This window comes from Tursiops truncatus, chromosome 8, assembly GCF_011762595.2.
Source record: "Tursiops truncatus isolate mTurTru1 chromosome 8, mTurTru1.mat.Y, whole genome shotgun sequence".
In the NCBI taxonomy this organism is placed as follows: Eukaryota; Metazoa; Chordata; class Mammalia; order Artiodactyla; family Delphinidae; genus Tursiops; species Tursiops truncatus.
The window spans coordinates 15,405,415-15,429,357 of NC_047041.1; the positions used below are offsets into that span (position 1 = coordinate 15,405,415).

The following is a 23,943-nucleotide window of genomic DNA, read 5'->3' on the forward strand; positions in this document are numbered from 1 at the left end:
CCGTCCCTATAGAGAAGGTCCCTCTTGAAGATGCCCCGAGAACTCGGGGCGGTGGGCCCCCGCGAGGAGCACCCACACACGCTGCTCTCTCAGTGGAGGATGCCCGAAGGAGCCGGCCCCCTAGAGCCAGTTGCTCCCGGCTGGTCGGGCCGGCCGGGGGACCCGTCGCTGATTGGCTGCGCCGCTGGGCGGAAGTGATGCTACTGTCACTGGCTTCTCGGGCTCCCGGGAAGCCGTGAGTTTCCGCAAGGAGGCGGCGGCAGCAGCTGCGGCCGGGCGGGTGAGTTGAGAACTCGGTGGGGGCGGGGCATTGGAAGTCCGGGTGGCCTAGAACAGGGGGGCAGCCGGTGTCTGAGGACGAGGGAGCCGCACAGAGGGCGCCTTCAGTCCCGGCGTGGGGGAGCCCAGGGAGACGGGGCCACGGAGTCTTGGATCCAGGATAGTGTGGGTCCTCCGAGGAGAGGGGCACATTGCACGGGGCAGTCGAGGCCAGGGAGGGGGAAATCAATGAAACTGACCCCGGTACGCAGCCTGGTTTCTAGGAACAGGTGTAGAGGTTGCGAGGAGGACAGTCTCTTGGGAGCAGAATCTTGGACTCTGGGCTGTCCGTATCATTCCTCTTCTCTCTTGGCACCTCAGAGCTGTAAAGACACGCCTAGCAGTTGGGTGAAGTTTGAGATCTACTTTCAGAGGGTATTTAAGTTTCCTTACCCAGAAGCCTAGGGTGAGGGCTGGGGTGGGGTTAACGTACCGCTCTGCCAGAGGGACTGGAGGATGTAGTGGTCAGGTTTCTCCTCTCTTCCGGAAATCTATGGGCTCTACTGAGATTCAAGGAGCCTGCCTAGTTGGGTCACTATCAGGCTATCTAACAAGATTTTTGTATGCACACTGGGAAGGACACCTGAATATCTTGGGACAGTCGACGCTGCTGGAGCGCAGGGAGGAATTTGCCCGGGAACCTCAGAGGAAAAGAGAGAAGGAGATATGTAGATTTGGGGAGGGAAATGTTAGGTGGCGGAAGTCCCCTTCTCCCTTTCCAAAGAGACTTCGGTAAAATACCCATGTTTATGTAATGTTTTGAGACTAATCCATTTGCATATTTGTGTGGGTACTAAGCCCTACCTCAAGGTGACCCCCCTACACCCCACCCCCGTAGAGAGCAGATGCTTCTGAAGCCCAGCCACCAATAGGGACACACATGTTCTGTCACCCATTCACCTGTCTCTGTCCCCACAGTTGCCCACCAGTTCTCATTTGGCCCTTCTGTCAAACCATGGGTGGCAGTCCCAGGTTTAGAGCTTGAGCCCTCACTTCTCAACCAACTTGCTGAGCTAGTGACTAAGAGTAGCCCTTTAGTGCTGCTTTCCAATCACCCCTTCTCCCCAGGGTGTCCACTTGCCTCTTACGCCTGTTCAGTTTTGTTTGCATGCTCGGGTTTTCCCCATTTCACCCGCCTCCCGCCTACTCTTACTTCCCCTGGCATCCACAGGTACAGAAATCAGGAAGTTAGCTACTACCCCCCGGACTTCTAGGAAGCAGTACCACCTACTTTTTCAAGAGGGGTTTTTGCTAAGAGTTCAAGCCCTCTTCTAGGCATCTAGGAAAAAAAGAAAAGACTATGGCCTGACGTTTAGGTCGAGAAGTACGGTTTCTGGATTATATACTGATCTGGCCTTACTGGACCAGTTCGGTTCTAGACTGTGACCTATTTGGGATTCCTGGAAATGATACTTAATCACTTGCAGTTTCTTTGATCACGGATCCTAGAGTTCATGGCCAGCCTCTGCTTGCTCCACTGGGTTTGGGAGGACACCATTTCTTGTTTTCTTGGGGCCTACAGGTCTGCAATCTGTGCCTGGAGTCACCACTGCTCACAGCGAAAGGGATGCCTTTTCTCCGTTTGCACAAAATGAGCGTGAGGTGGTTAGCCAGACCAGGAGCTCAGCCTCACTCAGGGTCCAGGTGGGAACGGGGCCCCACTGCGGGGAGTTAGCCCTCAGGACAAGGGGACCAAGACGTCAGCTGGGGAAAGATTTCTGTCGCCTCTAAAGAAGGGAGGAGGGTCTCTTCTAAAGAACGGTCATGACTCTGCCAGGAATTTGCAGGAGTCCTATGACCTCTGAGCCCTTTTCATGGCAACAGTGGGAAAGAGCAGCACGGTGCCTGTTAGCAACTAGACATCCTGCTTGATCATCTAGTGATAATCATGTCACTGAGGGACCCCCCGGGGTTTGTGCTGGCCCACGCTGCCCATGGGGGCTTATCCCTGTTGGTCAGAGATAACTGTGAATAACAGGAGAGGATCACATGTTTAATGATTTAAAAGGCATGGCTTAGGGATTTCCAGGTGTGCCGTGTTATCACATTCTTACCTCTGGTGTCCTTTCTCTTTGTCTGCAGCCTACTGCTCTGATGCCCAAGGGGAGGCAGAAAGTGCCACACTCAGATGCCCCCCTGGGCCCCAGGCCCATTTGCCTCTGCCTGGAGCTAGCCGGGCTCTTCCTACTGCTTCCCTGGGTGATGGGCCTGGTGGGGGCAGGTGGGCCTGGGGCCCGGGGTCCGGAGGGGCTGAGCTGGGCGGTGCGTGTGGACAGCCCAGAAGGCGAAAGGGAAGAACAGTCGCTGGAGCAGCGGGCAGATGCCCTGGCCCAGGCGGCAGGGCTGGTGAATGCAGGACGCATCGGGGAGCTCCAGGGGCACTACCTCTTGGTCCAGCCAGCAGGGCACCAGCAGGCCCCGCAGGTGGAGGCCGTCCGGCAGCAGGTGGAGGCCGTGTTGGCCAGGCACGAAGCCGTGCGCTGGCACTCAGAGCAGAGGCTGCTCAAGCGGACCAAGCGCAGCGTCCACTTCAATGACCCCAAGTACCCGCAGCAGTGGCACCTGGTGAGTCCAGCCCTGCAGCTTCGGGCCTCAGATGCTGGGCGGGGGGTACCCCGTGCCTTAGTGGCCTCTTGTCTGTGTTACTCTTCAGTGTTCCCCATCCTTTGCCTGAGGAGACATTTCTGTGGGCTTCCACAGTGGGCTTCGTCCTCGGGCTCCACCTTCCCTGTGCTCTTATTCAGAGAGCCGGCGGACTGCAGTGGCAGGGCGTGGGCCCTGGGACCAGGCTGCCTGGGCCGCCTGCCACTGACTAGCGTGTACCTTTGGGTGCACTGTTTAGCCTCTCTGTGCCTCACTTTCCCTTTCTGTCAAATGGAGATTGTAATGGTTATGGTTATGGTTAAGTGAACTAAGGTACTTGTGCCCACATGGGAAACGCTTTACAAGAGTTAACTAGTAACGTTATATTATACGGTGTTAATATAATGTGTATCATATGGCCTATGAATTATATTGTCCAACCCTTGACCCTAGCCACCTTCTCACCCTTACTGCCCGTGAGTGATGCCAGGCTTTCCTGGAGACCTCGGCGGTGGCAAAGCTCTCACGTGTCCCTCCTTAGCTCTGTCCCCACCTACCCTTATTGGTCTGCAACCTCTCTCTGGCTCCTTGACGGCGGCCAAGAGTGCACAGGGGCTGCTCGCTGTAACTTGTCTCTCCATGGGCTATGCTGTGTGTCACTGGATTCCCAGGGCTCAGAGAATAGTTCCTGACCCTGTCTCTCCTGCAGAATAACCGGCGGAGCCCCGGCAGGGACATCAACGTGACGGGTGTATGGGAGCGCAATGTAACCGGGCAAGGGGTGACCGTGGTGGTCGTGGACGACGGTGTGGAGCACACCATCCAGGACATCGCACCCAACTATGTGAGTGGAACTGGAACGACCCGTCCCCCACCGCCGGGCCTTATCTGATTCTTGATGTTCCCTCAGGCCTGTCCCCTTTCTTAGAGGTCATTGGGCCAAATGAAAGGGCCTGGAAGGTGGGATGGTGTTCTTCATCTACTCCTTTTCCGCAGCCAGCCTTCCAGCCTGGTAGCTAAGACACTGGACGTGGCTCCAGCTCAGCAAGGGAGACACTTCCTGGTTCCTGCTGCCACTCCCTGCCCTGGGGAGTAAGGAGTGGCCCCTGCGGGCAGCTTCCCTCTCTGCACAAATTCCTTAAAGCCCGACTTTTAGGTAGCCCCAAACCTCTTTTATCCCAGGCTTCCCACACCATGGAAGCGGCTCCTAGGCACATCTATAATGGCCAAGAGAGAAATTTCCCAAGAGCTGCAGCACTCCTCAGTTTTGCCTCAAGGTGTCCTGTCCTCATATCTCACAGCCCATGTGGTTTGCAGAGATGGGCCCACAGTGCTGGCTTAGAGCCCCCAAATCCCAGTTCCCCTCTCTCCCTGAGCTCCAAGACCTGACCCCTTGTAAACCAGCGAGTGACCACATGCCCCGCCCGTCCCCCCCACCTTGTTTCAGAGCCCCGAGGGCAGCTATGACCTCAACTCTAACGACCCTGACCCCATGCCCCACCCGGATGTGGAGAATGGCAACCACCACGGCACGAGGTGTGCAGGAGAGATCGCTGCCGTGCCCAACAACAGCTTCTGTGCCGTGGGAGTGGCGTATGGGAGCCGCATAGCAGGTACCTCCAGTCCAGCCTCGGTACATTCCTCCTGTGACAGCTGTCCATCCTCTGTCCCTCCCCCATGAATTCCAACCCGACTTTATTTCACTTTCAACACACAGCAGAAAGCAAAGGTTAAGCTTATGAATAGGTGTCTGCAGGACTTATCAGTTCATTGATTTTTTTCAATGCACTGTGTTTCCAACATGTTTTTAGCAGTGAACCCCACTGTATAAAGCAGCTGAAAGTATGAAGTGCTCTGGATGGGAGACGGAGGCCCAGGCCCCACCTACGCAGACGACTCTTCCCTTTTTCTGATCATGGTTACGCCCTGTCAATGCTCAGCTCACTGTGATGATAACTCCTTATATTCATCCATGCTGTATTTGTATTTTAATGGTTTACCAAGTGCCTCCTGGTCTGCCCTTCCTCCGTGACCCCCGTGTGTCTGTGGAGGCCCCTCTCCCTTCTCCCAGCTCTCCCGTTCCCAGCCCTTCTGATGGTCACCGTCTGCTCTCCAACCTTTCAGGAGAGCGGAACAGCCCTGGCCCCCGCTGGGGTGGTACTGCGGCTCCTCTGCCTCTCGGTCTTTGTCCACTGAGGCAGAAGGTGAAGGGGATGAATGGGGACACGCTGTCCGCGTGATTCCTCATAAATGCTTGGGACCTGCATTTCCGAGGTTGGAATAGATTGGCTGTATTCCTCTTACACTCCAGCAGAGGTCAGCAGCCCTCTCTGCGAATGAGGCTACAGAGGGAGCCAGAAACCTTCAGGGCCCAAGTCCCTTCTGAAAGCTCCATTCCGCCCTGTGTGGTCACCAGGATGTGACCCACCCCATTTTATTGGGTGAGATTAGGCATCCGTGAGAGGAGTAATGCTGATGAGTACCATCTGTTGAATACCCTCTGTGTGTCGAGCACCACTGCAGTGTTTGACATGATTGAGGATGCACATAAGAAGGGGACCTTGGAGTCCCTACGTTCTAGGCTCTGCATCTTCCCACCGGACCCCAGGATCCTTAAAGTCTAAGATTTAGCATTATGTTAAAAAATATTTCCTGACAGGTACATGCACATGGTATAAAAATTCAAAAGACCCAAGAGCACTTAGAGGAAAAGTAAGTCTCCACAGGGGGCCCCCCAGCACCCAGCTCCCCGTCTAGGGGACCAGCTTTATTGAGGAGCCGGTATGGCCTTCACCGCCTAGGTATCCGGGTACTGGATGGACCCCTGACAGACAGCATGGAGGCTGTGGCGTTCAACAAGCACTATCAGATCAATGACATCTACAGTTGCAGGTGAGGCAGAGCCAGGAACAAGGTGAGGGGGCCAGAGGCTCGGGCCCTGGGCGAATCCTCCAACCAAAGAACAGCAGGATGGGCTGACTCGGGCAGGTCCCAGCAGGGCTCTCCCCACTGGGTTCAGCCTGTAAGTCCACTGCCCTCATTTCTCCAGACCCCCAGCGTCTGGGTTCTCAGTCTTAAGCCCCTTGTCACCCCAGTAATCAGGTTGCCACACGAGGAGTGCTCCATCCTGCCTCGTGTTTATCTGTTTATCAAACTCAGAAGGCTCTGGAAGAAATTGGGCATTCCTTTCCAACCACAGCAGAGCTGGACACCCAGCACCACCCCCCAGAAACACACCTGCAGCTCCAGGTTACGGTTATGGCGGGGAGGGGGTGTTCGATAAGGAGGGGCTGAGGCTGGGCTGCCCCCCAGCACTGATGGTACCTGCTCTTCCCCAAGCAGTGTCTCCTGTGAATGCATGGCATTATCCACAGGGACATTTCCTTTCAGAGAAAGAATGGAGAACTCCTCAGACCCGAGAGCTTTCACAGATACTCCCTTCGCTGGTGCTCTGCCATCAAGCCTAGCGCTAGATCCCTAGGTCCCACCCATCTCTACCACTCTGTACTCCCTGGGGACCTGAGAAAGGGTTTTTAGGGTCAGGTTAAAGTAGTCCTAAACTGGGAAAGTTTCCAAGGACAAGAAGAAATTTAGCACGTACTTCTGTTTTCCACTTCGGAGTGAGGGCTGGACCTTTGACCCCTGTGTCCTTTCATCGTGGGAGTCCGGAGCTGGAGCCCTTGGGAGGAGAGGAAGGGCCCGGGCGGAGGGACGGCTGGCTGAGCCTGGGGGGCCTGGGTGGGCAGCCACAGCCTGGCTCTGGCTCTTCCCACTGGGTGTCTCTCAACAGCTGGGGACCAGATGACGATGGAAAGACGGTGGACGGTCCCCATCAGCTTGGGAAGGTAACTGGGGACCGCGTGGAGACTTGGGAGACCTAGGACCCCCTCTTCATTCCGTTCCTGGAACTGCTCCCGCCCCACCCCCATTTGCAGGGCCAGACCTACCATGTAGCCCGGGCACCTCCTTTGGGAAGAGCGCTCCTGACCTGGGGTTGGGGGAGTGTGGAGGATGTTCTTAGAGAGAAATGGAGCAGTGCTTTGAGATTGTTTCGCTCTGGTTGTGTGCTTGGCTCCCCATTTCTGGCCCTACCCTCTCTGATAAGCAGAGCCCATGCACCATACAGCTGTTCCACTAACAGCCTCTTCACCTTGAGTCCATCTTTAAATCTGTTTCTCCCATGTCCAGTGCCCTTGGCTTTTTTTCTTTTCCTTCTAGAAGGGGAGGAAAGAGTGAGCGGCATGGAGGTTGGGGTCTTCCTATGAACTCCTCAACTGACCTGGACGTTTTGCCCCTCAGGCTGCCCTGCAACACGGGGTGATCGCTGGCCGCCAGGGCTTTGGGAGCATCTTCGTGGTAGCCAGTGGCAATGGGGGCCAGCACAACGACAACTGCAACTACGATGGCTATGCCAACTCCATCTATACAGTCACCATAGGTAGTGGCCTGGTGGCCCCGAGTGTGCATGTGTGCTCACGCCTGTGTGTGTGTGAGAGAGAGAGACACTCAGTCGTGACGGGACCGTGTATGTGGGTGTGCCCCCAGCTTCCATGGGTCTGTCTAAAAGTGTATGCATGATCTGCTCTTCTCTTCAGGCTCTGATAGTTAGGAGGGACTAGCCCTGCTCTCGGAGGATGTCAGGACTTCCTTAGAAGTCATACCCCGGAGCACTTTCCACCCATCATCGGGGATACCAAGCCCACCCCCCGCCTCCACTCCCCACAGCTGCTTAGGCCTCTGCTTTGGCCTCTCTTCCATGGGTCCCTTCGCTCCTGCTTGAAGCCTTCCCTGACCCCCAAATGCCCTTTGCCTGTGCTCCCTCCCATAGCATTTAGCATCCCAGTTGTTTTCATTTACTTACCCGACCTCCTCCCTGACTATGGGCTCCTTGAGATCAGGTCTGTGCCCTTCTCCCATGGCCCCCATGCCTCACACAGTGTGCGACTTACAGTAGGTAATTGATAAACGTTGAGGAAAATGCATGTGCGAATGGATGAGTAGGTATTGAGGTGGAACGCCCCCCAGATGCACCCTGGAGCCTGTTGAAAGAATGGTCTTAGGGCGCAGAATACCCTCTGCCATTTGAGGCTGCCTGTCCTGGTGAGGAGTGTGTGTACTTGAAGGACTTGGACCACTGAGATCATTTTTTAAACTCAGGACAACCCCCCAGGTGATAACTCAGAGATGACTCTGGTGTTATCAGGCCCTTATCTCTGCTCCCATTTCCCCTACTCTGTCCCCAGGTGCTGTGGACGAGGAGGGACGGATGCCTTTCTACGCAGAGGAGTGTGCCTCCACGCTGGCGGTCACCTTCAGCGGTGGGGACAAGATGCTCCGGAGCATCGTAAGCGCCCCCCGCCGGGCCCTCGGGTTCCTCTTCCCTAGCAGATCTGTGTCCCTAAGGGTCTGCCCCTGTTGGAAGAATGGAGCTGAGGACTCTAAATATATCTGTGTAAAGGGGTTTTATCTTTAAAATTTTAACTTACAAATATGCATGTTATCATAGGAATCACATTGATTAAGTATCACATTGATTGAAACGTCTTCCTTTGGTAGAACATGGTCTTTGGCTAAATTTCTGTGGCCTTTATAAAAAAAGGATCATCATTCCACTGCTATGCAGCCCTTATGTAAATACTGTGAGCTCTGTTCCTGTTCATCCTTGGGAGTAAAGCTAGTGGTTGTCGGCACGGAATGGGCGGGAAAAGGAGTCAGGAATGTCTCAGTCAGCCCGAGAGACAGCTCTTTCCTTGGAGCTGGAGCTGGAGCCACAGCAAACAAGAGGTCGGAGCAAGGGAGTGGAGTTTCTCAAGCTGTGGGAACCTGTGAAAGAATTCAGGGTTCCGTGCCTACACCCAGCTGGCCGAGCTTCATCCCGTCATCCTAGAGCTGCCTGCCGGTCCCCAGTGCCCCGAACAGAGGGATACGGGGACAAGGGGCTCTCGGGGCAGAGCTGGGCTGCAGCCAGGTGGTGTCACATTTCTCCAGCGGCTCTGGGTTGGGAGCGCTCTCCAGGGCCATTGGGAATTAGGCTGCTTCCTCTGGGTCACATTCACTTTCCCAGAGACTGAAATTCTGTTTTGCCACTAAATGACTTTGGTCAGCACAGTGTTTTAAGGCTCAGGGCCCGGTGACCCCAGCCCCTTTCCCCACCCCGAGAGAAGAAAAAAGGGAGCTGACTAAAGTAAGTGGGCAGGAGGCTTCGCTCAGCAGGCAGGGGTCTGGGTGCGGAGGGCACCGCCCACGCCCACCCCAGGCCAGGCTGGGTTGGGAGGACGAGCAGGAACATCCTGGCAGAACTCTCGGGAACCCGCTCGACCCGGCCCCAGCGAGGGACCGCGAAGGCTGCCGAGCATAGTGGTTCCTCTTACTGTGCGCCGCCTGCCTTTCTCCTCCTGACGCAGCTCCGCATCTCACCCCCACCCCTACCACGTTCCATCTGAGCTATAAATTGTCCGGAAATGAAAAGAGAGTTTGTTTAGCCAGGCTCCCATCTTTGGGACGCTCTTGCCTTGGAAACCAGTTCCCAGTTTCTGTTCAATGACCAGCTCGGTGGGGCTGCCTTCCTGAGGGCGGGCACGGAGGTACAGGCTGCCCACCGTCTGCTGCCCGGCCCTTTCCAGTGGCTGCCTGGGGCTCCTGCCACAGGCAAGTTCACGGGCCTCACAGCTACACACTAGACTGTCACTGTGAGGCTGTTTCCGTAGCAGGAAAAAATCAACCTGCTCCCTGGCACAGACCAGGCTTTCCACCCTCGCTGAGACTTCCACTTGGAGAGTTTTTGCCTCCTCTTCCATGCACACGACGTCTGAGTGAAAATGACATGTCTTGGCAGCCTCTGTAACAGCTGGAAGGCGAGCAGTGAGTACAGTGGAGAAAGGGCAGCTCTTGGGAGAAGTTAGCACCTTGGTATCTGACCCAGGAGAGAAGCTTGGAAGAAGATTTTCTGGTCTTGGCATGGGCACCGCGTGCCAGATCCGGAGGGCCATGGCCTGGAGCAGGTTTAGGCAGGGCCCCCTCGGCTAAACCCTCTGTGGCTCCAGGGTGGATTAGAGCGTGAAAAGAACTGGATGCCAGACAGATGCTGTGTCTCCCTGACCCCCGCTCTCACCTCCCACCTCAGGACCACAGGTGGAAAAGGGGGGACTCGTGGAAACCACCTGAGGCACCAGGCCCAGAGCAGGGAAGCAGGGAGGCCTGTGGATCGCCCCGGGCCAGGGTGGGCAGGGGCTGTAGATGCTACACCCATGGTGAGCCCACGGGTGGACAAGGGGACAGCTTCCTCTCCCTGGGAACACACTCCCTTTGTTCGCACAGATGTCACTCCAGGCCCTGTCGCTGAGCTGCCAAGTTGGATTTCCTCGACCGGTGCCGTCACTGCTGTCCCCGCTCCAGCTGGGGCCCAGGAGCTCCCGGCCACTTCCTCTGTCTCCAAGGGCTGCGGGGCCTGGAGGGGCGGGGCTGGGGTTGGGTGGAGGATTTGGGAAGGGGTCACCAGAGGAGCCGGAATCAGGAAACCACCATCCTCTGCACGTGAGGCCTCTCCCCTCTCTCCAGCTCCTTTCCGCCCCCTCCCCCACAGTAACCAGACCCCCAGAGTAACTTTTTAATTCTTCTCAACTCTCCAGAGATTCTCTTGTTAGGCGAAGAAGGAGGAAGAATCTCCATCGTCCCGACCTGCTAGACATTCAGCTCTCGCAATGGAAGGGCCCCCGGAGGCTCGCGCTGAGGCCCAGCCCCGCACCCCTCCCTCCACAGCACCTGGGAACAGTCCCTAACCCAGTCCCCGTCCTCTCCATTCCGCTTCCCAGGTGACCACAGACTGGGACCTTCAGAAGGGCACAGGCTGCACCGAGGGCCACACGGGGACCTCAGCCGCGGCCCCTCTGGCAGCCGGCATGATAGCCCTGATGCTGCAGGTGCGGCCCTGCCTCACGTGGCGTGACGTCCAGCACATCATCGTCTTCACAGCCACCCAGGTGAGATCCTCGCAGGTGGACAAATGGCCTGGCCCAGCCCACGTCAGACTTTCGGTCCCAAGGACTTGGAGGTTTCAGGAGGCTTCAGGTTCTAGGTGTCCCAGACGTTGGGTGCCAAATCCCGTCCAGAGTTGCATGTGCACGGAACAAGTGTGGGGACCCCATCAAGACCACAGACCTAAATTCACTCGCACCTGTTCTGGGGCTGCCCTTTTACCAGCAAAGGAGAGCTCCGGCTGGGCTCCTGACTCGAGCCTGTGGCTCCTGGCTCCCTCTCTAGAAACAGGCCATTGGGCTGGTGACATCACAGGCCTTTGCCCTTTTGTCCCAGCTTTCCCTGGGAAATCCATTCCTAGCAGCCTTGGTGGGAGAGTCTGGGCTGGATCAGCTAGCAGGGCGAGCAGGGAAACTTAAAATCCGAGAGACTAACCGGGACCCCTGTCCTCTCAGTATGAGGATCGCCGCGCGGACTGGATCACCAACGAGGCCGGCTTTAGCCACAGCCACCAGCACGGGTTCGGCCTGCTCAATGCTTGGAGACTCGTGAACGCGGCCAAGGTGAATAGGTGTCCTGCGTGGAATGACGGAGGAGGTGGGGAGAATGCCTAAGACACTGCCTGGCACATCGTAGGTGTTTAATAAATGCTCGTTCATCTGAGACCCCTTTTACAAGTGAGGAAGCAGGCTCAACACTATAATTAAAATTTCTAAACTGTTGGTGGAGAGTAAATGGGACCTGAGTATCGTTTGGAGCCCTCAGGGTGCTCTGCCCCTCATCTGCTGTCCTGGACACAGCATTTCCTTGCTTCGGTGCCATAGGGAGCAGTCCAGGTGGTCCGCAGGGGCCTCGGGAGCGAAGGAAGGTGGTGAGGAAGGGGGAAATCAAAAGAGCAGTGCCCTAGGGGCCAAGTAGATGAGAGTGGGTGTGTGGGGTCCATCTTGTTTGTTCATTCGCCGTCCCCGCTTCCTTTCATAGATCTGGACGTCTGTCCCTTACTTAGCTTCCTACGTCAGCCCCGTGTTGAAAGAGAACAAGGCTATCCCACTGTCCGCCCGCCCCCTGGAGGTCCTGTGGAATGGTAAGCAGTCAGCAGAAAGGGGGTTAATCGTGGGCCTGAGGTTTGGGGCGGGGTGATGGAGAAGCTAAACTCATCCTCCCTGCCGGATCCTACCCCCTTCCTGTAGGAGCTGAGCTCCAGCCAAACCTGTGGAGTTTTCTTTGACCATTTTAGGACATGTTGCTGCTTCTGAGTTGGCTGGCCCCCCGGGTGCTTAAACGAGACCTTTCTCCTGAGTTACTGGTGGTGGAAAGGACTGCCGAGCAAGCGATTAGGAAGGCTGGTGGGAGGGCTGGGACTGGGACCTGGGAGACAAGGCACGAGTTGAAAGACTTTCCTTTGACTTCCATGCTAGGAACTTGCCAGGCGATTCTCTGCAACCCGGTGGCCTTTGGCTGGAATGAGGGAGTTGAGGATGTCTTCCTTTGATTCTCAGGCTTGTCTAGTACAGAGAGAGTCAGCTGGGGCCTGTAGGGGGAGGACAGAGGAGTCCCAGAGGGCTCCCTAGACTGTGGTGGCCCTCCCTCTGCCCACGCGTCCATCACACCTGGGGCCGCTAGGACTCTCTGAAGGGGTGAGGGCCGTGTGTTGTCAGTCAGAGATGTCGTCTTACGTTGAGCACAGAGGTTGAGCCCCTTCCCAGAGAAGAGGGCAGCTGGATTGGGACACTTGAGCAAGAGGATCTTCTGTCTGCAGATTTCCCGGACTTCCCACTGGGGAGTTTTCCTCACCTCCAGTTCCTTGGGGATTTTTTTCCTCAAGGATTTTTGACAGGCAGAGTTATTCCCTGATTTTTGTGAAGATTGAAGCGTGTCATGCTTTGTACACAAATGGAACTGTTTTCGCATTTCCCATCCTCCTAGGAAGTGTTCAAACCACAACAGTGGCAAAAGGAGGAATGGCCAAAGATGGGAGCATGGAGGGGAGGTGGAGACGGCATCCCTGGGGTGGAGGTTTCACTGGGAATAGTCCCGTTGTCTCTCTCCCTAACCATGTCCAGCACTTGCCCAGTTTCCCCTCTACGTGGAAGGAAATCCATGGGCCCAGTTCATTGCATTTTCCGTAAAAGGAATGCTGTCTTGGAAAGGGCATAAAGCGTCAGCCAAGGCAGAGAAGTGCAGGAACGTTCCCAGGAATGCGGTTCAGTAGGAACCTCGGGGCTTCGCACGTGCATGTCTTGGGGACAGTATGTCTTTTCACTTGCACCTCCCATCCAGGGCTGCTAACCCGCAATCGCATCCCTCAGATGAGGGGGTCGACTTAGGGTCCTTCCCAGCTTCATCATCTTCTGCTTCCCACTAACCAGGGATGTTCCCCGGCGTGTCTAACGAACTTCCCTCGGTATAGAGGCATCTGGCACCTGCTCGTTTGTCACTAGGAAGCAAGAGAAAGAAGGACAGGTTGTCCTGGGCAGAGGAGAGTGGGAGGTGGGGTAGTGGGGAGAGAAGGACAGAGAGAAGGGAGGTGAAGACCCGGCGAGTTTTGCCAATGGAGCCCTTCATTGGTTTGGAGGGCAGCAAGCGGACTGCCGATCTTCAAGGTCAGCAAAGGTGTCTTCCCCTCTGTCGTGACCCCATTCACCCCTGAGCAAACAGAACTGAAGGTTCACGCTTGTGGGCGTGCTTGGAGGCTGCAGAAAGTCCAGTTCACATAGAGCTGAGCATAGTCCCGGACAGTTAGTAAACCTCTTTCCCTATAGCCAAGGAACAGTCTTTCCCACCAAGACCTGGGCGAGTCAGTGTCCAAGGGCTGGAAGGTGAACTTTTTTGTAAGGTAGAAGGAACTGAACATCCCTGAGATGGAAAAGGGGTGCAATACCACTAAGACTCTGGAGCAGTGGTGTCCAAGAGAACTTTCTACAATGATGAAAATGTTCTCTATCTGTGCTGTGCAATTCATGTGAGGTTATTGAAGATTTTAAATGTGGCTCGTGTGGCTGAGGAACTAAGTTTGTGTGTTATTGTAATTGAATTTAAATAGCCACATGTGGCTGGTGGCCACCTTCTTGGGCAGGGCAGCTCTAGAGCAAGACAGGAGGAGGATGTAGGGGGAAGGGGATTGGCGCCCCTTGGTTCCTTTAGCTCTGACTCTGGGTCTGAAATCTCTACCAGAGGGTGAGAGGGAGGGCGGGGTTTGGGAGGAGTATCCAAAACACAAGGGAGCCTGTGTGTATTTACAGAAGATTCCCGAACACCACTTGCAATTACCCTTTTATCCTTGTTTACAGCCAGTGCTGGTTCCCCCTCTGGCCATGCTTGAGTCCTGTTCCTTCCTGGCTCTGAATCTTCCTCTCCTGCCCAGTCTTTCTCTCCCCACTGATTCCTCCTCCTGCCTTCAAACACCCTCCGAGCATCTGTTAGGAAACACTTTTAAGTCTCTGCCCCCCTCCAACCAGTAACCTTTTCAAATGAATTAACCAAAGCAATTGCTCGCCTTTATCACACCCTCTCCACCGCTGAAGACTTACTCCATCACTCACAGCGCCCCTCTCCTGCTCAGACCAGGGGCCAGCTCAGAGCCCATCCTTCTCAGCCCTCTTGTTCTCTGACTGGACTAACGAGACCTGTGTGGCAGCCTCCCTCTTCCTGCGGCTGCAGTGACCTCCTTTGCTCCATGGCCCTCTTCTGGCTTCTCTGCCCAAGGAACTTGGTTTTTCTGTTTGCTCTCCTCACTACTCCCAAACCAAGAGTGCCTTCTACGACTCATTCCATGTTCTTGACCCTCCCTCTACGTTTTCTCCCTCGACGGCACAGCTGTGTTTATGGCTTCCGCTGCCACCTCTCCACAAATGATTCCTAGATCAACATCTCTTATTCTGATCCCTAACCAGTGAGAGGGGTAGAGATTTTTCTGGCTTCCGCAAGATTATGGGCAAATAAATCCCTGGGATCTTCGGGGTGGGGTGGGGCGGGGGGAGGGCGGTTGAAAAAGACCCCAGCTTGCCAAAGGCAAAATAATATGATCATCATCAACTAAGATTTGAGTGTTTAGGTGCCAAGCACTGGCTTAAGGATTAACTCACTTAATTCTAATAAAACAGTTCTCGTGTTGCCACATGGCTGGCCACCCAAGTTGCTGTACACCCCAATAAGGAAATGCATGTAACGTGCCACTGCGTACACATGCTAACACAGACAAGCACTCGCGGGGCTCTTTTTGGATTCCATTCTGTTCTGCCGTGCTCTATAACGTGTCATTTACTCTCCGTTAGGCCCTTATCTTCCATGTTAACACTCTCCTTCAACTATGCCAGGAATATTTTCCTCCATCTTTCTATACCTAAATCGCTGTGTGCTGTTGGACATCCCATCAGTACTTTACGTTTAAAACGTACAGCATCTTAGATTTCATTATCACCTATCGACAGCCAGCTTACTTTCCAAGTTTCTCTCATTTCTGTCTGTGCCATCACCATTCCCTAGGCTCCCAAACTTGAAACTCGGGAGTTTTCAATCCCACTGTATCCCTTGCCTCTCCCTAGGTCTTCCTCCAGCCCTCAGAATTTTGTCTTTCATTTATTTCTCTGAAATGTCTCTTGATTGATTGACTCATTCATTCTACAAGTATGAGACCTACCTCATCCCAGGCACTGTACTAAGTTCTAGGGATTCAGAGATAAGACACGATTCCTGCCCCCAGAGAGCTGCTCCCAGTCTGGTAGGAAAGACAGTCCCTCCTGCAGGTAGAGCGCAGTGTTACAAGCACTGCAGTGGAGATGGCGCAGGTGCCTCTTGCCACCAGGGAAGACACAGGAGGGTTCTCAAAGCAACTGAGATTGACCTGAGTCCCACCAGGTAAGCTAGCCGGGGGAAGAGGCGAGGAAAGGGACATCCAGGCAGCAGGGGCAACACGTGCAGAGTCGACGGTATCTTCAGGGAGCGCAAGTCACGTGGTGTGGCTGGAGCGTGGCTCCTGACTGGCAGAGGAAGACTGGAAACTCAGGTGGTAAGGGCCACATGGAACTGTGTCTACCATGGTAAGGAGTTTGGCCTTTATCTTGAAGTTTGTGGGGAGCCTTCGAGGTCAATTATCACCAATTGATGTTAGCAGTAAGGGAGAAGGAGAGCAGTTAGAGAGATTCCCGAGGCTTTACCTTTTAGAGATACATGGGAAATCTTCACTAATGAAAGGATATGATGCCTGGCGATTCTGTCAAAAGAATCTGGGGAGGGGCTTCCCTGGTGGCGCAGTGGTTGAGAGTCCGCCTGCCGATACAGGGGACACGGGTTTGTGCCCCGGTCCGGGAGGATCCCACGTGCCGCAGAGCGGCTGGGCCCGTGAGCCATGGCCGCTGAGCCTGCGCGTCCGGAGCCTGTGCTCCGCAATGGGAGAGGCCACAACGGGGAGAGGCCCGCGTACCGCAAAAAAAAAAAAAAGAGAATCTGGGGAGGGGAGAAGTGGGGATCATCGATGAAACGAGATTGGCCATATATATTGGTAGTTATTGAAGTGAGGTATTGAGAACATCTGTTTTCTCCATTTATATAGGTCTGAAACTTTCTATAGTAAAAATTTATATATAAAGGTGTACGTATACAGATGTACGTCTATATACACGCACCTGTATATGTGAAGATTTCTGAATTTTTAGCTGGAGTCGTTGATTAGATGGTGGCGCCGTCACATGAGATTAAGAACCCAGGAGGAAGAAGAGGTTTGGGCAAGGACTATGGAGTGTGAAGAGCTGAGGAAGAGAATTTGGGCTCTGCTGTGTTTGAGGCTTCTATGCAGCATCTAAAGGTTGTATTCAGAAAGCAGTTGAATAAATAAGTTTGAAAGTCTAGACTGGAGATAATGGTTTGGGAGTCACCCGCATAAAAATGGAAGAGAAAGGTCTGGGAAAGAAGGAGATCACTAGGGTTGGGGGTAGACAAGGATAAAAGAGGACCTAGGACACAGGCTGACATTAAGGGGGTGGACAGAGGAAAGGGGCCTCAGAAGAAAACTGAGAAGAGATGCCTGAGGTTGGAAAAAAAACAGGAGGATGGTGTCACTGGAATCTAGGGTAGTTCTGATGGGAGTGGGCAAGCGGGCAAGGACTGAGGGCGTCCCTGGTTTATCAAGGAGGCCATTGGTGACCTTAAGAAGAATACTTTGGGACTTCCTTGGCGGTCCAGTGGTTAGGACTCCGTGCTTCCACTGCCAAGAGTACTTTGTTTCAGTCTGTTCATGGGGGCAAAAGCTAGACTGCGGTGGGTTGAAAAATTCGTGGGGACAGAAGAAGATTCCTGGTTAAAGACGGTGAATTGAACACGTGCTTTTATCTCTGCTTACTCCCAAAACCTCACCAAAGTGAGAATAAAGGAATAAAAGTGGTATAAGCACAAGGACAAAGAGAATGAGAGGCGAGACCACAGCAAAGGAGAGATTGCAGCACATTTTTGGAAGACGGAAAACGAGTGGAGAAGTGGGCAGGGCTAAGAAAGTTGCAAACCAAATACCTGTAAGGGTGAACCTAGGCAACAGGCTCGTTTCATGCCTCAGAATCCCCAAAGGCTCAGGACTCGGAGGCCCCATGCACTACAGAAGGCAGAGATGAGGTGTGAGAGTAAAACGAGAGATCAATTAAAAGGTAGACTCCCAGGTGTCTTCTCCCATCCTTAGCAGGCTTATCCGGGCAGGAGTTGGGAATTTTATTCTCCAGAGCCCGGGGCCCCAGGTACAGCAGAAAATAAGAGACAGAGAGTGTACCTTAAAATGATAAACCATGGAGACTTCCCTGGTGGCACAGTGGTTAAGAATCCGCCTGCCAATGCAGGGGACACGGGTTCGATCCCTGGTCCGGGAAGATCCCACATGCCGTGGAGCAACTAAGCCCGTGTGCCACAACTACTGAGCCTGTGCTCTAAAGCCTGCTTGCCACAACTACTGAAACCCGTGCACCTAGAGCCTGTGTGCCTAGAACCCGTGCTCCGCAACAAAGAGAAGCCACCGCAATGAGAAGCCCGCGCACTGCAGCGAAGAGTAGTCCCCGCTCACCGCAACTAGAGAAAAGCCCGCACACAGCAACGAAGACACAATGCGGCCAAAAATAAAAAGTAAACAAATTTTTTAAAAAAATGATAAACCATGAACTATGACGGGGACACGTTACAGATAAACTAATTCTCATAGCTAGTAAATGGCAGAGCTGGGATTTGAACCCAGGCTGGGTGGCTCCAGAGCCCATGCCATTAGCGCCAGCAGGCACGAGAGTTGAGAAAGGGTTTATTTCACCGGCAGTGACAGCACAGAGTCCTAACCACTGAACAGCCAGGGAATTCCCCGCTCTTTCTTCTTTGATCAGTTATCCACGCTCACATCGGCTTACCCTTAGAATCAAGCATTTTAGCTGGGCTTCCTGTCACCTGTTTCTTCTTCCTACTCTGATTCAGCCCACTCACAGCTGTTGAGAGTAACCTTCCTTTAGCACTTTTTTTTTTAAAACTCTGTCCTTGCTCGATAATCTCTAATAGCTCTCAGTTGCTTGTTTAAAATAAAAATTTTAAAGCCCTTCCCATGCTAGGTCCCCTGCCCATACTTTCATATTCTCTCTGAGCTTCTTCATCTGTGAAATAGGGGTGCTGCTCTCTGCTTTGCCTGTCGGCATGAATTAATGAAAGGAAAGTTGCTTTGGAAAGAATCATTTCTCATTGCAGCCTAATTTCTTAATATTCCCCAACTGAGTCTTCCACTTCAGTAGCTTGGTGGGGTTTTTTTGTTTGTTTGGGGGTTTTTTGACTTTTTATTTTGAAATAATTGTGGATTCACAGGAGGTTGCAAAGAAATGTTCAGGGAAGTCCTGTGCACCCTTCTCCTGATGTGAAATGTCTTAATTCTAGGACAATAGCAAAACCAAGAAAATGATATTGGTCCAATGCAGAGCACTTATTCAGATTTCACCAGTTAGACTCATATTTCTGTGTATGTGTGTGTGTGTGTCCGTAATTTTACCACATGTATAGCCTTGTGTAATCACCACCACAGCCAATATCCAGAACCACTGCATCCCAAGACTCCTCAGTGCCACCCCTTTATGGCCACACCCATCCCCTCTGTACCATCCCTAGCACCTGGCAACCACTAATCTGTTCTCCATCGCTACAGTTATGTTATTCATGAATATTACGTAAATGAAATCACACACTGTGTATCCTTTTTTTTTTTAACATTTTTTTTATATTTATTTATTTATGGCTGTGTTGGCTCTTTGTTTCTGTGCGAGGGCTTCCTCCAGTTGTGGGAAGCGGGGGCCTCTCACCATCGCGGCCTCTCTTGTTGCAGAGCACAGGCTCCAGACGCGCAGGCTCAGTAATTGTGGCTCACGGGGCTAGTTGCTCCGCGGCATGTGGGATCCTCCCAGACCAGGGCTCGAACCCGTGTCCCCTGCATTGGCAGGCGGATTCTCAACCACTGCGCCACCAGGGAAGCCCCTGTGTATCCTTTCGATATTGGCTTTTTTTCATTCAGCACAATTTCCTTGAAATTTTTTCACTTCAGTAGTTTTTTTTCTTAATTTGTATTTCCTTCAGTATGAAACTTGTTCATGTCCACCTCTGCCTTTCTACATGCCATTTCTCCTTCTAGAATACCCTCTACCAACACTCCACCAATCGTATTCACTTCCTCCCTCTGAGTGTGTCTCACGGCTGCCTAAACCCATCTGACTCATCTCTGTTCTAGCATCAGTTATGTAGACCGCATTGCATATCATTTTCCACTTGCACATAGAAGGCGGAGACCATGTCCAACTTTTCTCTCTATTCCCAGCAGCTAGCACAGTGCCTGAAATGTAGGAGGTACTCAGTAAATTATTTTTTGGGTGAACGAATGTCGGAAATTGCTCCGTTTGGTTCTTCCATTGTGTCCTGGGTATGTGTTGTCCTCCCAACTGGACTCTAAACTCGATTGTAAACTTGAAAGCAGCAACTGCGTTCCATTTACTAGTGTACATGAGGTTCAGTCAGGGTTGCCAAAGATATTTGTATGTGTCTTCCATGAGTATGTTCCTTTGTCTGTTGGGGTGAAGTGAGGGCATAAGCGTTTGTGGGGCTGGTTTCCCAGCTGCCCAGCCTGACTTCCCACAGTCAGCAGGATGGACCTGGAAATGTCGGGGCTGAAGACCCTGGAGCACGTGGCCGTGACAGTCTCCATCACTCATCCACGACGTGGCAGCTTGGAACTGAAGCTGTTTTGCCCCAGTGGCATGATGTCCCTTATTGGCACCCCCCGCAGCTTGGACTCGTACGTACACGTGCCCTCACCTGAGCTCTCTCTGCGACAAGGGCCTTTTCCAGGAAAAGATATGGGAGGAGTGGACACTGGCACTGCCCTAAGCTACCGTGGCACTGGCTTTATTACCTTCTTTGTTCAAGTGCTTACAATGTGCTCAGCACTGCACTTGAAATATAGTTTCTTTTCTTTTTTCATCTTTATTAGAGTATAATTGCTTTACAATGGTGTGTTCGTTTCTGCTTTATAACAAAGTGAATCAGTTATACATATACATATGTTCCCATATCTCTTCCCTCTTGCATCTCCCTCCCTCCCACCCTCCCTATCCCACCCCTCTAGGTCACAAGTTTCTTTAATCCTAGTAAGGACCATGCAGTGTAGACTTTGTAACCCTTTACAAATGAGGAAACAAGTCACAGAGCTAGTTAAGTGCCTGAGAGAATAGCAGTAAGCCTAGACCTATGGGACTCCCAAGCCCGTGTTCTCTCCACGTTTGCTTTTTCCACTACACTACGTTGACACAGGTCCCTCAGCCCCTGAGATCCCAGGGGCCAGGGCCAGCACTTGAGGGCCCTCCATGGCACCCTCCCGATGGCTGTAGCTCAGACAGCAACTGCTACTACAGTAAGAAAATGCTTTTGGGCAAAGGGGTCAGTTCCCTGCTCCATGCCTTCCTCTGTCTCCTCTGTTCTTGCCCCAGGGACCCCAATGGCTTCAATGATTGGACCTTCTCCACTGTGCGGTGCTGGGGGGAAAGAGCGAAAGGGACCTACAGACTCGTCGTCAGGGATGTAGGTAAGCCTGCCTGCCCCCCACCAGGGCCCTGCCTTTCGTGATTGTCATCTGGTCCCTCTGGCTCTCAGAGTCCCCACAGAAATTGTCCCAGGTGGAATACATAGGGTTGCCATCGGACCAAGAGGGTAGATGCCAAGACGTAAGCCCCACCCAAAAAAATGGGCATTGATACCTAGAACTGTTAATTTATACTACCTCTCATGTTCCTTGGAGAAGTGACTGATCCATTTTTCCTCAGGATAGCAACAAAAATTCCTTGTTGAAACCACATTTCAAGTTCTTTCTCATATAACCATCCTCTGGCCAGCCCTGGTAGGCAGGTAAGGGCAGGACTAATTTTCACCGTTTTTTTTTTTTAAACTGAAGCCCACGCAGAGGTTTGAAGTGACTTGTGTGAGGTCACACAGTTTCTCAGTGAGGACTGGAAATTGAACCCAACCCTCCCAACTTGCAGCCAAGTTAGGTGTTCATCACCAGACTGGTGGTTTTCAAACCTTCCTTTAATTTAGCTGGACTTTTTTTTTTTTTCTTCCCAAGAAAAATCCCAGCTGAAACCCCAAAATATGTATGTATGAAAGAGGCAAAACTTCTCCACTTGGGAGTGCCACCTTTCACCTCCGCCTTTCCATTCCTAAGGGCACCCCGAGAGGCACGTCTGCAGTACCCTGGGGTCAGTGGGACACAGGTAGACAACTACTGTGGCCGCTCATGTGGTCTGAGTCCCTCTGGGTGGCGGGGTGGGCAGGGCCTCTGCTGTCTGTGTGGCCAACAGCGGGGCGTGGCTCACGGACCACCCTGCTTGCGGCTCTAGGAGATGAGACGTCCCAGCCTGGCATCCTCCGGCAATGGCAGCTGACCCTATATGGCTCTGTGTGGAGTCCAGTAGACATCAGGGACAGACAAAGGTAGGTGTAGACACATGTGTCAGAGGGAGGGGGACTCACGGGGTCAGGGAGAAGGCCACTTAGGGAGTGCCACCTCCCTGGGAACCCACAGCGTGGCCCTCCCCTGTTTGCTGTGGGGCTTCCGTCTGTCTGGCTGTGAGGTGGGCGGATGGGCGAGGCAGGCGGTAGAGGAACCAAGCTGAGTAGGGCATCCTCGTCTCCTTTCTTCTCCACAGGTTACTAGAAAGTGCCATGAGTGGGAAATACCTGCACGATGGCTTCACGCTGCCCTGCCCTCCCGGGCTGAAAATCCCAGAGGAAGATGGTTATACCATCACCCCGAACACCCTCAAGGTACGAGGGCCAAAACCCAAGCTGCAGGCAGGCAGGAATGTCCTGAGGGATGTGGTCCTTGGTGGGAGACTCAAGGTGACTTGGGGAGTGAGGGGTTGGGAAGACCTAGGTCCCCACTCTACAGGCTAACTCTCCAGGGCATTCCTTGTGTGGGGGGAACAGGGGGAGTGGTTTGGGGTGGGAGAGGCAGCCCCTAGGAAGAGAGAGAGTTTCTGAGCCCATTGTTCTGGGAAACCACCCTTACACAGGTGTCTGACTTTCCCCCAGACCCTGGTGCTGATAGGCTGTTTTGCCGTCTTCTGGACCATTTACTACATGCTGGAAGTGTACTTGAGCCAGAGGAATGTGGCCTCTCACCCAGTCTGTAGGAGTGGGCCCCGCCACCGGCCCCAGCGCAGCCGAACAGCCAAGGAGGAGGGGACAGAACTGGAATCAGTGCCCCTTTGCAGCAGCCAGGATCCAGGTGGAGTGGGGATGGAGAGCGAGGGCCCTCCCGCCACCTCCGGGCTCCACGCCCCAGACCTGCTGGATCAAGGGGACTGGAGCCTGTCCCAGAGCAGGAGTGCCCTGGACTGCCCTCAGCACCTGCCCCCAGACCTGCTGCAGGCAAAGGAGGTGCAGATTTGCTGACCTTGGGCCTGACAGCCAACGTGGGAGAGGCTCTAACTTCCTAAGACTGGGGAAGCTTGGAAAGCGGCTCCGCAGGCCCGGGAGCTCTGGGGAGAAGGCAGCCCCGACGCTTCCACCTGGGACCAGGGGCCTAAAGAGCGCCTCTGGCTAAAGACCACACTCAGGGAGGGCAAGGGCCTTCGGAAGGTACAAGCGGAGCCAGATTACAGTCTCGCAACAGCCATGGAACCTTCCTCCAACCCAACGGGAGTTTTTGGTGAGAAGGTCCTGGACAAGGGATTGGGGCCCCTGCTGGGCAGGTCTCCATCCTTGTTTCTCCAGGGCAAGCCAGTGGTGTCGGGCACAGGGACCCTCACCCACACATGGCCAGAAGAGCATCTCAGCAGAATCATCACTGGGGTCACTTGGGAAGAGGGCTTAGGGGTGGAGGCTGGGAAGAGCCCCAGACACGCCTGTCCTTTTAACGACCCAGGGGCCAGAAACAGCAGACTTTTCCTCTCTCCCCCTCACCTTCCAGCCTAAGCCTTGGACCTTGGCATATGGGCACGGCAGTCAACCCTCAGCTCGGCACACGTGCCCTGGAAGCAGCGGCCTCCATTAGCCCTGATCAGAAGCCAACCTTGAACACACCCCTGACCCCCTCACCATCACGCCCACCCTTCATCCTGAAGGATCGGTACGACGCACCTGGCAGGGCTGGGGCACATCCTGGGGGAGTCTGTGGCAGGACTGGGACAGGTGTCGGATCAGTCACTGGCCCTGCAGCCCTGCGACCACCCGTCTTCCTCTGCAAAGTGCTCAGGGAAATGGCCGTGCCTGCCGGAGGCCAGCCATCTGCCTGGCAGGCTGCGACTCTTCCTCCCATTCTTGGCCTCCTCCCCTCTTCTGAGCTAGTTGGTCGATTTGAATTTTTTTTTTTTTTTTTAACGCTTAAGATTTGGTTTTCTCTTTTCACAGCAACATTTTGTTGAATTTTTTCTGCACAGCTTTTCCAAAATAAAAACCTTCCTCACAGTTCTGCTCCTTCCCATCTCCTTTCTGCCGCCTCCCCAAAGCTAATGCAAGTCTCCAAGTTGCTGCTCGTTCCCTTCAGTCCCGAGATTCACTCTCCTCTCCCAGCCCCTGAAA

The 23,943-nt window shown here is 53.7% G+C and overlaps 1 protein-coding gene across 3 annotated transcripts; it reads left to right on the forward strand.

Annotated features, from left to right (window-relative positions):
- The first annotated feature begins 142 nt into the window (after window positions 1-142).
- PCSK7 (proprotein convertase subtilisin/kexin type 7) lies at window positions 143-23,829 on the forward strand. Of its 3 annotated transcripts, XR_012333312.1 has the most exons (18): window positions 145-280; window positions 1,841-1,962; window positions 2,401-2,883; window positions 3,611-3,745; window positions 4,349-4,514; window positions 5,703-5,793; window positions 6,692-6,746; window positions 7,201-7,339; window positions 8,145-8,245; window positions 10,713-10,880; window positions 11,331-11,438; window positions 11,857-11,959; window positions 20,005-20,161; window positions 20,853-20,947; window positions 21,759-21,852; window positions 22,068-22,185; window positions 22,453-23,071; window positions 23,333-23,829. XR_012333312.1 is itself a non-coding variant. In XM_033862035.2 (17 exons), exons 3-17 carry the CDS (start codon window positions 2,413-2,415, stop codon window positions 22,813-22,815), a joined length of 2,364 nt encoding a protein of 787 aa, XP_033717926.1. In that variant the 5' UTR covers window positions 145-280; window positions 1,841-1,962; window positions 2,401-2,412; the 3' UTR covers window positions 22,816-23,829. The 3 variants fall into 3 exon arrangements, 2 of the variants coding, with proteins under 2 accessions (XP_073664264.1, XP_033717926.1); XM_033862035.2 differs by having other exon boundaries at window positions 22,453-23,829; XM_073808163.1 differs by lacking the exon at window positions 1,841-1,962 and having other exon boundaries at window positions 143-280; window positions 22,453-23,829.
- The last annotated feature ends 114 nt before the right edge of the window (window positions 23,830-23,943 follow it).

Excerpts from the sequence above, each read along its gene's own strand:
- PCSK7 (XM_073808163.1), top strand. The coding sequence starts at position 2,413 with ATGCCCAAGGGGAGGCAGAAAGTGCCACACTCAGATGCCCCCCTGGGC. Across the intron at positions 10,881-11,330 it reads TCGTCTTCACAGCCACCCAG|TATGAGGATCGCCGCGCGGA; the intron begins GTGAGATCCTCG and ends CTGTCCTCTCAG. Across the intron at positions 21,853-22,067 it reads GACATCAGGGACAGACAAAG|GTTACTAGAAAGTGCCATGA; the intron begins GTAGGTGTAGAC and ends TCTTCTCCACAG.